The sequence below is a fragment of the Caretta caretta genome, chromosome 7, assembly GCF_965140235.1.
Source record: "Caretta caretta isolate rCarCar2 chromosome 7, rCarCar1.hap1, whole genome shotgun sequence".
Taxonomy (NCBI): Eukaryota; Metazoa; Chordata; order Testudines; family Cheloniidae; genus Caretta; species Caretta caretta.
In genome coordinates, this window is record NC_134212.1 from 106,976,289 (window position 1) to 106,992,282 (window position 15,994).

General features: G+C 38.0%; 2 protein-coding genes across 2 annotated transcripts in view; both read right to left on the reverse strand.

Moving 5' to 3' along the window:
- The window catches only part of DMBT1 (deleted in malignant brain tumors 1), a 223,784-nt gene extending 210,163 nt beyond the window's left edge, over nt 1-13,621 (reverse strand). The window contains 2 exon segments of the mRNA XM_075131155.1: nt 12,553-12,864; nt 13,609-13,621. Of these exon segments, the coding sequence (XP_074987256.1) occupies nt 12,553-12,864; nt 13,609-13,621 (325 nt within the window).
- Nucleotides 1,414-10,852, reverse strand: LOC142072659 (scavenger receptor cysteine-rich domain-containing protein DMBT1-like). The gene is made up of 6 exons (XM_075130142.1): nt 10,824-10,852; nt 9,162-9,373; nt 7,600-7,772; nt 6,489-6,889; nt 3,597-3,868; nt 1,414-2,927 (listed from the first exon to the last, which is right to left on the reverse strand). The coding sequence occupies exons 1-6, from the start codon at nt 10,850-10,852 to the stop codon at nt 2,746-2,748; spliced, it is 1,269 nt and encodes a 422-aa protein (XP_074986243.1). The 3' UTR covers nt 1,414-2,745.
- Nucleotides 13,622-15,994: the final 2,373 nt, after the last annotated feature.

Below are 15,994 nucleotides of genomic sequence, written 5' to 3' on the forward strand. Positions count from 1 at the left end.
AGGGAAGAGGGCTGGAGGGTGTGAAGGGTTCAGGGGTCAGAGCGGAGGGGAGTGCAGGGGTCAAGGCAGAGGGCTGGGGGTATGGGCTGGGGTCATGGGGGTGCCCCATATCTGCCTCATCTATTAATACATAACTTCCTTGGGCAACTAAAGCAATTGCTCACATGAAAAAGTAATATCAGGACCGTCATCTATTTTTAGCTTCTTTTAATGCAGGTTATTAGCTAGAAACAAGGAAAATAGCCAACACCATATGACTAGCCAGATCTACATGGACTGCCAACAAAAGCTGTGTAGAACAATGTGAGAATCACTCACTGTTCCTGTCTTATTCCATTTTATTTCTATTAATCTTACCTATTCCACACAGATTAAGTGGTTTCTTCTCCCACCAGTACCAATAAGACACAGTCCATCTCATACACCAAATTTTCTCAGAACACTTTCCACATCACTATGAAGTGCTGTTCATGATAAGGGAAGTTCAAACCAGTTAATTCAGGGTGGGGTAAGAAATTTAAAAAACTGCATCAGAAAATCTTTGGATTTCATGGAATCATCAGAAATGTTTTAAAATATAATAATTGGCCAGATATTCAGGAACAGATTCCAGTAGGGCCTTTTTTACACTAAAAATATACTAGTTGTAGGGTATAGTGGTTACATACTGAATGTGCTGGACTTTCTCCAATAAAATATACATATGGCTCATCAGAGTCAACAGAAGTAAAGGCAGGAGCATGTGCTTGGACCCACATCAAGAATTGTAAATGCATGGGACATCTAGAATCCATCTACACAGCGTATGTTTTCAGGCCAACTACTCTACAGAAAAGTAACTTTAAAAAGAATGGGTCAGAATCTCTCCACAGCTCTGGACACACCGCAGAGCTGGAAAACTGCTGCATCTCCCCAGTTGATGATTCTTTTGGTGTGGGTCTAGGCCCCAGCTGGTGAATAGAGCTAGTATAACCAGCTGCTATGCTACTGTCCCTGCAACCCCTGCCTTTGGTGACATAGAGGGGGTGGGGGTAAGCACCACCAGAGCACCAATATGCTCCAGTGAATCTTGACCTGTGGATGATTCTTTAGGGGCCATAGTCCTCTGGCATAGGGTGAGCCTCAGGATCAGGGAGCTGCAAATGGCTGATTTGCAGTCCCCGCTGTTCCCCATTGCAATCTTGACATTTAGTTTTTGTTTTAGAAAAATTTGGAGAGAGAAAATTTCTGAATCAAACATCAGTGACCTATCCCATTCAAATAGCTGACTTCTTAAACCCTGATTCTCCATATTTTTTTTATACTGGATAAAGACAGAAATATCTCATTTCCTTATAAAAGCCTGTTTAAATGTACTTACTGATTTTACCACCCCTGTTTTGGAAATGGAAAAAACAAAAGCACAAATTGATATTCTGCAAAGTTTCTTTATGACAGATCATATTCTTCATACTGCAAAGCATTAGTTCAGAACTCAGAGGCATAGACATTTTATTTGCAAGTACACGGATAGAAATATTGCTTTGTAAACACTTCCAACTTCTGATTGTAAATTGCTATGTTTACATATGAAATTAATTTAGACTGGAAATCATCCCATTTTACAAAGTAGCACAATATATTGCATTTGTCTCAAAGAGAAATTAAACCTTAAAGAGCAATGTCCAAGATAATCTGAAACAGGGTGTTTTAGCAATTCCATATGTAACTGGATGTATGTTTTCTGTATTTCTTTTCCAGGCATAGCTGATTAGTAAATAAAAATACTTTCTTCTATATAACCACCTTGGATCATTTGGTGTTGCCACATGTAGATTTTATCCCCATCTCTGCACCACAATTTCTATGTCAGAATATTTCAGGTGTTAGATACACTGGTTTTGAAAGGAAGCGAGAGGAGGATTATGAGGGAGAAAACTTGCATTAGAATCTAAATATCTTGATGATCAGAAGTGATTGAAATGTGCCAGGTATGAATAAGATATACTAGGTATGTATAAAACATAAAAACCAGTATCAGATTGCCCTTTTTATGTATAAAGTTGTCAAATCAAAGTACTATCTATTGATCTTAGATACTTCTATATCTCCCTTCATAGTAATATCTGAGCACTTCATAATCTTAATTGTATCTATCCTTACAACACCCCTATGTGATAGGGAAGTGCTGTTATCCCCATTTTAGAGATGGGGAACTAAGGCCCAGAGAGATTAAGTGACTGGCCCAGGGTCACACAAGTTGTTTATGGTGAAACAGTGACTCACCCCACAGGTTAGTGCTCTAACCTCTGGACCCTTCTTCCTGCTTATACATTCATTATACTACAAGAGTTGCTCTGTTGAATCTCACTGCAGAATACCATGAAAACTATAGATAGTATTTTTCGTCTATCTAGATTGGAGATAGTCCTGAGCTGCAAAGTCTGGCTTTAGGTTGAGAGGAGGGAGCTAGTAGGTCAAATACTGGGCTTGGGTTCAGTACATTTTTGGAAATGGCAGCTGGTTACAGAATTGGAATCTGGATTCAAACTTTTCCATGGAGGTGGGGTTTTAACCTCAGGCCAATCTCTAGCCTGAATTTACCAGAACTCAGAGTGTAGCCTCATACAGTAAGTTTGTCATACTTTTTCTTTGAAGTGCAAATTGTCATATATAAAAGTTATTGAGTGCAAAGGCTAGAAACGGAATCATTATGTAAATACCCTGAGATATCATTGTCTGCCAGATGCTGGTGTCTTTACCGTCTCACATTATCTGGTACGGAATCGGTCTCCTCAGTTTACTTTTCAAAAGAAACCCAACAAGAGTGAAAATAACAGCTGCAAGTACCACACCCGTAACAATAAATGGAGCATGGGAATGACCAGCAGTAGCAGTAAGTGAACCACGGGAATCCACGTCTTCCTGATGTTCAGAATAGTCCAGCTCTGTGAGTTGAGAAAGAGAGTTTGTTACATTTTTTTCTCTGTTCTACTTATTGCCAAAGATACCAGAACAAAGAGAACTTCAATTTAAAAAGTTACATTCTAGATCAGGTCAAGAAATAAATCAATTTCACTCTATTTTATAGAGCACATTCTAGACACAACAATCCATCTTTATATTAGTAAAGACTATTTCATGAACTGACCCCCCAACAGGGATGTTTTAGGTTTAATATTAAGAAAACATCATAACTAGCTAGGGAATGGAATCACTTTTCAAGGAAGGTTGAGGTTTCTCTTTATTGGAGATATTCAAGGTGAGACATAACCACAATGTTTAAACAGTTTGGGGATAATTAAATCAATGAAGCTATAATAAGGAGATGGACTGCATCTCATCTTTCTTCCTGAATAATTGATTCAATTAGCATTTTTGGGATGTGCAGATTAAAATGATGGATTTGAAATGTGCTAAATAAGGAACTAATGCAGATGCTATTAGTCAGTAAACAAGTGTCTGGTGTTTATAATGGAGCTGATGATAACCCAGTAAAAGCATGCTGCAGTGCTAGAAATCAGAAGTAAACTGACATACAAAGATTTTGTGAAATGAAATGAAAAGTGATTTACAGAACATTATACTAAATACTAGAGAACGTTATTTGCATTTACCAGCATTCCTGTTTTCAGTGCCATCTTTCCAAAGCTCAATTGGCCCAACAACAACATCCATTTTTTCTTGGTAAGAGCTTGTATCTCTTTTGGACCTGGGTATGCAACCCTGGTAGCATCGGGAAGAATAATCATATACCCTGCACACCACCATTTTAAACTGCAGGTAAACTGATGAATATTGGTTAATAAACTTGAAGGCATTAAATTTGAACCGTATGGTGGAGCTGTAGGGTGAATAGTATGTACCGTAGGTTGGATCTCTGACACATCTAAAATAAACAAACAAATAAATAAAATTAATCTTCATGTGTACGCACAAAAATAAATCACTGACATTAAGCATTTCTTATGTGCAAAGATTTAAAAAAATTAACACTGTATTAACAACAGAAAGGGAAAAAAATATGTATTTGTAGTAAGAATAGAAAATGAAAGAGGTTAAAATAGTGGCGTTGACTTTTCTGAAAGCAAAACATACAATATTGCTTTCCCTAATTCAGCAAGGTATTTATGTGCATGCCTAAGAATGTGAGTAGTTTTACTGAACTCGCATGCTTAAAGTTAAGCTTCTGTATAAGTCTTTATAGGATCAGGGCCCAGGAGAGCCAAGTTGCAAAGGAGTCACCTAGAGGTGTCCTGGCAACTAATCTATGGAAAGAGCTCAGATCTGCTTATTTATATCTCCAGGCTGCAGTGCATATGACCCCCGTAGAGCAGCTGATGCAAAGGGTGTTAATTGTTACTGTTAAGGGGAAAATGTAACCACGATTTAAGCTCTTAAGTGAGGCTGGCCAGAAAACAACAATTTCATTTCACACACAATTTTGAAATTTGTTTTTGTTCCAATGCAGACGAAAAATGAGATCTTTCCCACTTTTTCCATGAAAAAAAGCCATATGTGAGAGAGAGCCAACCCAGAATAGCCAAGGCAATTACACAGGAGATGGGAGACCAGTGACACAGGAGATGGGTCAAGTCCCAGCTCTGCAGAGTTCCCCCAGCATAGCAGGGACTTGATCCTCGGTCTCCTACAGCCCAGGCAAGCAGCCTAACCACTTGGCCTAGGTCTCTCTCTTTGTCTCACCTGAGAAACCCTTCCCAATTACAGTTCTGTCAGAACGGATACATCTCCGAGAAACTTTTCAGCTTTGATGAACAGTAGTTGTTGTTTTTTACAGGAAAAATTTTATTCACAATTTTTTCTACCAGCTCCACTCTGAGAGGCAGGCTCTGTCTCTTTACTAAATGGTTATACAGCTCCTTGCATAATGAGGCCCTGATGCCTTATTGGGTTCTTTAGGTGCTACTAGATATGAACAATAATGATGATAAATTCCTTCTTCCATTCTGTGCCATTTTATCCAACTCACTCCCACTCCTCTGATTTGTGCTTTGGATGAAGCAGAAGCAAGAAAGTCAACATTTCCAATGAACCCAATCTCTAGTAAGTCAGCTGCACAGGTGCTTCACAGAACAAAATTCTAGTAAGCTTCACTTTCCTGTCAGCATTGACTAATGCCAAAATTCCATGCCAGTGCATTCTGATTCAATTTAACCACCATGAAAAGGAACTCAATTTATCTGTTAATACACTGATAACTCAAAATAAGGTGAAAAGTTGTCATATGGTCAACACATTGCATACAAATACTAACAATCTCACTCTCATAATGAAGATCTCAAGGTATTGAATTATTTTTATAAAAATCTCAGTTTATACCATACAATATGTGTTTCTATGTTATATTCATGCCAATATTTGTGTCACCTACAGATACCGTAGTTAAGAGATGGTTGAATTTAGATATGATCAATTTATTTCCTTTTGGGTTTTAATTTAAATAAATATTATTACCGGTAGGTTTAAAATATTTGACTTTCTCTGCATTGGATGATTTTATCATATCGTTTCTTAAAAGGGCTGGTCTGAATATTTAATTTTTATCTTATACAATAGATAGGAGTTTTTAAACTATCATGCAGGTGGCTTCCTTAAAACTTAACTTCTACTACCTGGCTGAATTATTTTGAAATTTCGTTATTTATTCCACATTATTTATATACAATTAGAATTTCACCAGTAAGTGAATGAATCAGACATTTATTGACAATGGGACCTGCTCCTGAAAGATTTACCCTTTCATACCCAGAAAGACGTAGAATCTAGTGATAATGGAGAAGCCTACTGAAATTCTGGCAGGTAAAGCATAGAAGCATAGGAAATGCCATAATGGATGAGATCAGTGACTTTTTTTCTTACCAGATCTAAGAATCTAATTTGCTTTCTATAATTCATTAATCTAACTTTTCCACAAGAAATGGTTTAAGCCAAGCCACGTGAACAATTCTGGGCCATCTGAGAGACACATAGGAAAGCAGGAATATCAAACATTAAACTTCTATCATTGGAATCAAGCACTGAATTAGTCATTTGAAATAACATTTCCAGTATGGTACAAAATACAAGAACAGAACAAGAATGAATAATAATTAAAAAAAAAGAGAATCAGAATATTCTGAAAATGCATAGTTGAATTCTATAGACAAACTATTTGGGGCTGAATTCAATCATGATGTAGGCAGGTGAAAATTCATTGACCTCAATGGAGTTTGGGACAAAATCTGCTTACATCACAACTGAATTCACCTCTCTAGTTACTATGTAACATGCTTGAGTGGAATCTTGCCTGACTGCATGGTCTAAACATCATTTCTATTGTTATTTCTCATGTCTTGCCAGGATTGGCCAAAAAAGTTTTTTAAACAGTTTATTGGCATAGGGAACTGAAATCAATTCACATTGTCCCTATTCAAATTATTCCATAAACAAAATAGATAGAGAACTGCATGTACAGATCCATTGTTAATCATTGCTCAGAAAGTCCTTACCCATTCCTGATAATATCATAAGTGGTGGATGTAACACTACTGGAATCAGGTGATGCAACACAGGTGTCCAAAAACAACACCAGATTTGGGTCAGTGCTGTTAATTGAAGCTTGAAGAAATACATTCTGGTTCAATCTAACATAGTATGGAGAGTCATGCACTGGCCGTGAGAAGGATGGTGATTCGTAAAATGAAATGTTCACGTCATATCTGCTGTACTGAGTTTCATTGACCTCCTTAATATCCTCAGGAACATCCTCAGCAATGTACATGATTTCTTTCCATGTGTTTTGGAGCATTTTGCAGTTGATATGCAAGTGAAGATCTTTTTCCCTTTTGATTATGTAACCGGAAGAGGTTGCTTTGATCAAGTTGGAATACATGATAGTGTTGCTGTTTCCCTGTTTGACACAGTAAGCACAGAATTATCTTAATGTAGTAATTTTTGCCACAATTACCATTATGCTTTTGATGCACCCAAAGAACACCACACATTTTAAAAGCATTGTTTCCATCGAAAGTATTTTGAAAAGAAATGTACTTTGGTCATTTCAATTCACAACACATTTTAAACAAAATTGTTGGCTGTATAATACAGTGATTACATTGAGATGTGAAAAAATATTTTCATTGAACCCAAATACAGCCAACTGAGTTAACATTAGTACAAAGGTTGAACATGAAATGAACAAAGGTCCTGATTCAGTAAGTTACTTAAACATGTGTTTAACTTAAAGCACATGAGTAGTCCTATTGAAGTGAATGCTTTAAAATAGATATGTGTAAGTACCTTGCTGAACAGAGGCCTATGTAAATGCCAAGTATTTTGACTATCCGTGAACATCAGCTCATGCTCAAAACAAGTCTGTGAACATAGGTTGAGGTTGTTCACATATCCTCCCTGTCCCATAATATTGTAGCTTGACCTTCTGAGGAATAAGTAAGGAGTTTCTTCCGGCAGAGAAAGAATTAGGTGGGAGTGTTTAGTGAATCTGAATCTGCAGTCATTGGTTCACTTGTAACTCCTGTGAACCACAGCAGGTTTCAATAAATAAATTTTGCAGTTTGCACAGACCTACTTACACAGGTTGCTAAATATTCAACTTCATACCTCTCGTCTTGTGCCACAGCCATTGTATGGTATGTTGAATATAACATAGTTTGGTGTAATCTTTGGTTTACAATAAGGGTCATTCAATCTGATATTCTCTGCAATGTAGCCTTGTGAGTGGAGATAGGCTCTGCTAACAACTGCATGCATGTATTCTGGCAAGCACAGAAGAGCTGGTGGGTGGATAAAACACATATTAGTGCATTCAGGCATACAGTAATAATTAAATGTTCAACCAATATATTTGCTGCTATCTATTCTGTGTGTATGTTGGGAGAGGGGAGGGTGTTCATAAGACAAACCACGATTTCACCTTTCATATGTCATAATTATCAAATTATGCACCAGGGACCTGTGGTTTAGGCTGTGGATAACTGTCACGAAGAAAATCTGCAAATTATAATTTCTCTCCTTGTGATCAGAGAGAGTCTCTCATCAGTGTTAAGGATCATATGAATCACAGTTACCATAGTAGAACAAATTCTGGAGTCAAGAGAAAGTCCACTTGAAGTTGCTTGGAATTTTCCTTGAGTAAAATTAAGGACAATATTACCAGGCCTTTGTTAATGAAATGAACTAAATACTTTCAGTATTTGTGGGAGAGAATGATCTAAACACAAGGGGAGGTGAAGACAAACAGTAAAGTAAAATGAAATTGGTGTGTTGGTCGACAGCTATTTTGCAATCATGAATTATCCTGATCAGCCAATGGAACTGACCAGTTACGTGCTATTCAATATGAGTAAGGGTTGCAGAATCAGGGGTTTGTATCTATGATCTTACATAAGCCTTATGGGGTTTGGAGATACATGTGCAGAGGCTGACTCACATCTATGAGAATCAAAGTGATAGTCCTTCATTGGGGACGGGATCCTGTATAGTCTTTTCTTGAACAAAAGACACACTGAAAAGAATAGGAGTTTTCCCTGAATGAGGACTTAAGGATCAGGTTTTGACTGGCTGTGAAAGTTGTTCAAATTCACTTGTGGGTACCTCTGTTGCTGAAGATGCGAAAAAATTGCAGGGGACTCATGGAAGATCATCAAAAACTGGGAAAGGAAGTGCAGGGAATGATTCTAAATATAAATAATTCTAATACTAAACATGCACCAGCAAGGTGCTAAACAGGCATTGAGGTCAAATAAATAATAACTAATGAGTTGTAGAGAGGACATGAAATTGACTCACACTGTATGAATTGTGGTGATTGCAATGAGAGTTTTGCCTGCATCAGGACTAGGATCAGATGCAAAGAGAATGAGAGGTTAGGTAGTACAAGGGGCCATAAGTAACAGTAATGAAATGAGATGGTGAAAAAGTAAATTTAGGCTGAATATAAGAGAAAATGTCCAAAAGTAATTTGATAACAAACAGTTTCATATTTAAAGAAAATCAAACTATTGTCTGAAAGTAATAGGTCAGTAATCACACAATGTGAAAGATGACAGTGAGTGGTACTATACTGAGGTGGTTGAACATTAATCAATGGTTATTTATCAAATAAAATCAATAAATAGGCTTGTCTGCTGAAAAGCAAAGTTCTGTATTAAACATGAACTTACAAGTATTCTGATCTGCTGGAACGGTGTAATAGGTAGCACGAAACCCTCTGTTTGTGATAATCGAGTTACTGTGAAATCGAACTGTCATCAAGTTTGAGGACGACGTATATGTGAGATAGGAACCAGAACAAATTTTCCCCAGTAAAGGAGAAGTGTAGAGTGGCCCATCATATATCTCTATATAATCATACTGGCATCTACCACCTTCTGTCCTGGGGAATAAACATGAACATTTTGTAAACTATTTTGTAAACTTCTATTTAAGCATTCATCACAAAGCAGCACATAAATCTCAGATTAAACCCTTCAGACTGCAAAGTGTTCGTGGCAGAGATTGTCTTCATTTTGTATCTTGTATGGTACCCTTCACTTTGTTAGGACTCAACAAGTAACAACAAATACTCCATTCATGCAATTTTCATTTTAGTTTTACTGGTCACTTAGAATTGTTAAACCCTGTTGAGAAATGTCCTTCAAATGGAGAGGGTACCAGTTAGAAAAGTCCATGACTTTGAACCCATGAATTGCCCAGAAAATTAGTGCTTTACTTACGAGATATCTCTAAATGAAAGTGTTATACGGTAATTGCTCACTGCTTCTATTTCCCACACACAATCTGCATTGTTTGGATAATTTCCAGGGTAGAATGGGCTTTGAAATGTCCCAGATGAATACTGAAGGACACCACCACAAGTATATTTTGCTGCAGAACAAAATGTAAGAAAAAAACATATGAGTCATTTATACTTTACTTTTGCATATATTTGTATATGATTTATCACTCAGAGTCAAAACCTACTGAAGTTAAAGGAAAGCCTCCCATAACTTCAATGGTCTGTATAAAAGGTGCTCTATGACGAGCATCTGATCCCAAGAGCTGTTGATCCGCTGTTGATCCCACTCACAGTCTCATTTAATGCTCAGCACCTCTCAAGATTAGGCACTAAATGTATATAGCTGAAGACAGAAAATATGGGCCAAAGAAAATGTTCAGGAAAGAAGGATAACATTATCAGAAGGAAAAAAGCGTAATGTTATTAATTCAGGTTGGAAGTAAATTTTTGAAGAAACACCTGGTGCACTGGGGACAAAAATTACAGCCTGAATGAAAACTGCCTCTACAGTCAACTTTGGAACGTAACAAGTTTTACTTAATGCAGAGCTTTAAGTGACATAAGACTTGTACACTCCTCCTTCCAATGAGGAAAGAAGATACTTTCAGATCCGGGGGTGGAGATTTTGTTTGGGCTCTCTTTGGGTATCGATCCAGTGGGAATCAATTTATCGCGTCTAGTCTAGACGCGATAAATCGAACCCCGAGCGCTCTCCTGTCGACTCCTGTACTCCAATTCGGCGAGAGGTCCAGGCAGAGTCAACGGGGGAGTGGCAGCAGTCGACTCACTGCGGTGGAGACACCACGGTCAGTCGATCTAACTATGTCAACTTCAGTTATGTTATTCACGTAGCTGAAGTTGCGTAACTTAGATCGATTCCCCCCGCCCCCTCCCAGTGTAGACCATGCCTTTGTTTGTTCCCTCTCTGAACGGAGAGAGAGAGACCAAGCAGGTAAAACATCTCCTGAAAACATACCTGAAATGATACATCTAAAATTACAGAATTGTAAGTAAAGGCAAGGAAATTGTAAGTAAAGGCATTTATTACCTGTACCACGTTTGAAATTTGCCCTTCATATTGCTATTCAGCCTAGCCTCTCTCTCATTTCAGTTCATGTGGCAATTCTACTCTAAAACCATAGGCTACAGTTTCAAAACATTTCTAGCACAGAACCCTATCAGAGAGAAACATTTTAATGAAAGCAGAATGACTTAGCACTTGCCAGTTGTTGTGTACCAGGGCCATGATGTAGTGGATCCTGATGTTCCTGCAGGAAGATAATAGAAGCATAGACGTTGGATATCCAGCAGCGAGTAGGGAGAAACATAAGAAATTATATTAACAGTTTTTAGTATTTATTAGTGCCGTATCAGAGAGAAACATTTTAATGAAAGCAGAATGACTTAGCACTTGCCAGTTGTTGTGTACCAGGGCCATGATGGAGTGGATCCTGATGTTCCTGCAGGAAGATAATAGAAGCATAGACGTTGGATATCCAGCAGCGAGTAGGGAGAAACATAAGCAATTATATTAACTGTTTTTAGTATTTATTAGTGCCGTAGAATTGGGCAAAATTTTTAGGCCAAAACTTTTTTCAGCAAAATTGCAGATTCAGCAACACCAAAACATTGCACAATTCATGCTAGTTTCAATTCATTGTTCAATTATATTACAATATCAAACACCACACTAAGAATATTTGGTTTTGAAAATGTCAAAGAAATATTTCATTTCTTTACTTTGAAATGACTTTTAGTTTCAAAATCTCCTTTTTTTAAAAAACAACAACAAAAAACACCCCCAACCTGTGAAACGAGCTGAAATCAAACCAAAACGTTGTGATTGTATTCAAATAAAATGTTTTGAATTACCTGAAACATACTTTTCTCAACTTTTTGATTGACTGAAATTTTCAAATATTTGGTTTTTGATCCAGACCACAAATGATTTTTTGAAATTGCTAATGAATAGGGGGGGGGGAAAATCTGGCATTAGCTTAGATGTATTTATAACGTTATAAGGGGAAATGACATTCGAAGCTGCATGACTTTACTGGAGGATGTTATGTCTGAAAACAAGTAGAGCAAAACTTTGAAGACATCATGTTTGTAATATCTTGTGACGGGACACCATAAAATGTGCCTGACTCCCCACTGAGCTCAGTGAAAAAATTCCCAGAAAAATTTACCGCTCTTGAGGGCAAAAGATTACGGCTGAAACTTAAATAGGGCTTTCATCTTTGGATCTCTAAGTGCTTCATGAAGTTGACTATGTCTCATTATCCCTGTTTTACTTTTTAGGTGAATGAGGCCTAAAGAAGCTAAGTGGCATGGCAGAGTCATGAATAATATCTAGGTTTCCTACATCCCATTTCCATGGCCTATCACCACTACAGTATTCTACTTTCAAAGGAAGTGAGGTTACCAGAACAGAAAACTAACCCTGGTTGACAGATGCTGCCCTTTGGAACTTCAGACTAATATCAGCAGTACTTGGCTATCCTAGCGTGCTTCTCCCCACCCCACCCCACTCCTTTTTTTTTTCCTTGTATATCTTTATTCTATCACATTCACCATGGAACTAACTGGCTGGCTGATTGAAGCATGGAACTAATGTTTGAGGAAGTAGAAAAGTGGCCTTTTTAGTATGGGATCCAGTCCCAAAAACTGTATTTCATGTATTGAAAACCTTGTAATGTGACTTTCAAAAACATCTTTGACATGGTGAAAAGCGTGGTCATGCACCTGCAAGACACCTGCAAACTCTTGGTATTTACCTGAGCAGATGACACCGGCATCTTCAGAATGACCACAGTTATGAGAGAGCCATCCTGAATGAGGACAGTCCCATAGACTGTATTCCCATCCTTTGCATCTCACATCATCCAGAACAATATTTCCTGAGCCTTGACCGTAATAGGCATTGGTCTTTGCTGCAACACCATATCCACATCCAAGCTGCCTGCACACAACATTGGCGTCATTGAGATCCCAAGAATCATCACACACTGTCCCCCAGGATCCTGCGTAATAGACTTCAACACGACCCTCACATCTGCTAAATGAATTCACCAGTCGCAATGCCAGCTCTAAAATAGATGTAAGGGAATGATTTTTAGCACATTCGTTATAGTTTCATTCCTTTTCATAACTTTCTGGCAACTGGGGTGAATCTGATCCATGTATGGAAATCCAATTGACTGCTGTGGGGATTCCATGGCCAGATCACATTTCTGGATCAACATTAGAAAAACACATTTGAAAAAGTAATCCCAAGTGTACATACTAAAAGATGGCATCTTAACTAGCTGTTACCACTCAAAATAGGGATCTTGGAGTCATCACGGGTAGTTCTGTGAAAACATTTGCTCAATGTGCAGTGGCAGGCAAAAAAGCTAACAGAATGATGGGAATCATGATGAAAGGAATAGATGATAAGATAAAAAATATCATAATGCCACAATAAAATCCCTGGCACATCCACATATTGAATACTGCTTGCAGTTGTGGTCACCCCATTTCTTAAAAGATGTAGAAGAATTAGAAAAAGTACAGAGAAGGGCGACAAATTGATTTGAGTTGTAGAACAGCTTCCATACGAGGACAGATTAAAAAGACTGGGCCTCCTAAGCTTAGAAAAGAGACCACTACGGGGTAATATGATAGACATCTATAAAATCATGAATGTTATGAAGAACATGAGTAAGGAGATGTTATTTACCCCTTCACATAACACAAAAACTAGGGGGAGGGGGGGTTACCCGATGAAATTAATAGGCAGCAAGTTTAAAACAAACAAAAGGCTGTACTACTTAGTCCAATACACAGTTAACCTGTAAAACTCATTGCCACGGGATGTTGTGAAGGTCAAATGTATAACTGGGTTCATAAAAGAATGAGAAGTTCACGGAGGATAGGTCCATCAATGGCTATTAGCCAAAATTGTCAGGAACACAACCCCATGCCCTGGTGGTCGCTAAACCACCAACTGCCAGCAGCTGGGACAGGGAATTGATCACTCAAAATTTCCCTTGTCTGTTCATTCCCTCTGAAGCATCTGGCATTGGCCACTGTTAGAAGGCAGGATTCTGGGCTAGATGAACTGCTGGTCTGAACTAGTAGGGCTGTTCTTGTGATCAGGTCGATGGTGCCGAATCCCATAGTAAAAGAAGAAATTTTATTAAAACAAGGTGAGACAACACTTACTGTTTAGAGTGGTGCTCACTGGAGGGAAAGAGGTGCTCGCTGTAGTAAGACAAAGGCACAATTAGAGAAGACATTTATGACAATGACAATGGATCCTGTTATTGTGCTATCAAGGAGATGAACATTAATTTGCAATAGAAATAGCCAACGATATGCAAGAGCTGAGGAACAGCAAAACATGCTCTAAATCCCAGCCTCTGAATGCACATTGGCTCCTTAAGAAAATCTCCTGAACAATTTAAAGACAAATATTATAAATCAACATAACAACAATAATATTTAGAACTTTTATATAGGGCTGTTGATTAATCGCAGTTAATTCACGTGATTAACTCAAAAAAATTAATCGCGATTAAAAAAATTAATCTAGGACCCTGTATTGGCTCTCCACCACCCCCACTGCAGGGCTGTGCCATTATGGAACTATCAAACCCTTAATTAGCAAGATGAGTGCAAAGGAGAGCTCAGCTCAGACGAACACATCTGCCAGGGATGTGAATAATACAAGCACAACTCTGCATCTGGTAGTAAAGAACAGGGAAGACCGTGCAGCTGAACAGGAGATGGGGCAGGTTGAGATCCCCTGGAAAAGTCCTAGACAAATAGCAGGACTTTAGATAATGGAGCTCAACAAAAACAGGCAAACAAACAAAAATAAAAATCATGGAAATGTCTCTGTACCAATGGAAGGAGCTTCAGAGCAGAAAGAGGTAAACTAGGAGGGGTGTCAATGGAAAAGGGTTTGGACTTAACAGACATTACATCTATAGGAACTCAGTAGAGCTTGCTAGTTATTCTAAAAATTATAAAATTTAATAGTGATAATGCCCTTTCTATCGGTGTTTGAATCACCATATAGAATTTTATAGCAGGAATATCAATGCCTATGAAAAACTCTATAGAACAGTTAAAATGATAGGGTATAATTTTCTATTAAATTCTATGGCACTTCTCTGTAAGAGAGACAAAGTGAGTCAGATAATTTCTTTTACTGAAATAAGAACCGTTGGTGAGAGAGAACAACAACTTCTCCATAAGAGCAAATGTACAGTGCTCACTTTATACTTATTTTTATTACAAATATTTGCACTGTAAAAAAATGAAAGAAACAGTATTTTTCAATTTCCCCATTACAAAATACTGCAGTGAAATCTCTTTATATGAAAGTTGAACTTACAAGTGTAGAATTATGTACAAAAAAACTGCACTCAGAAATAAAACAATGTAAAATTTTAGAGCCTGCAAGTCCACTCCGTCCTACTTCTTGTTCAGCCAACAGCTCAGACAAACAAGTTTGTTTACATTTGCAGGAGATAATGCTGCCCGCTTCTTATTTACAATGTCACCTGAAAGTGAGAACAATCATTTGCATGGCACTGTTGTAGCTGGCGTCGCAAGATATTTACGTGCCAGATGCACTGAAGATTCACATGTCCCTTCATGCTTTAACCACCATTCCAGATGATATGCGCTCATGCTGAGGACGGGTTCTGTTTGATAATGATTCAAAACAGTGCAGACCAATGCATGTTCATTTTCATCATCTGAGTCAAATGCCACCAGCAGAGAAGATTGATTTTCTTTTTTGGTGGTTTGGGTTCTCTAGATTCTGCATCGGAGTGTTGCTCTTTTAAGACTTCTGAAAGCATACTCCACACCTCATCCCCCTCAGATTTTGGAACCACTTCTGATTCTTAAACCTTGGGTCGAGTGCTATATCTATCCTTAGAAATCTCACATTGGTACCTTCCTTGCATTTTGTGAAATCTGCAGTGATAGTGTTCTTGAAATGAACCACATACTGGGTCATCATCCGAGACTGCTATAACATGAAACATATGGCAGAATGGGGGTAAAACAGAGCAGGAGGCATACAATTCTCCCCCAAGGAGTTCAGTCGCAAATTTAATTAATGCATTATTTTTTTAACAAGCGCCATCAGCATGGAAGCATGTCCTCTGGAATGGTGGATGAAGCATGAAGGGGCATATATGAATGTTTAAAATATCTGGC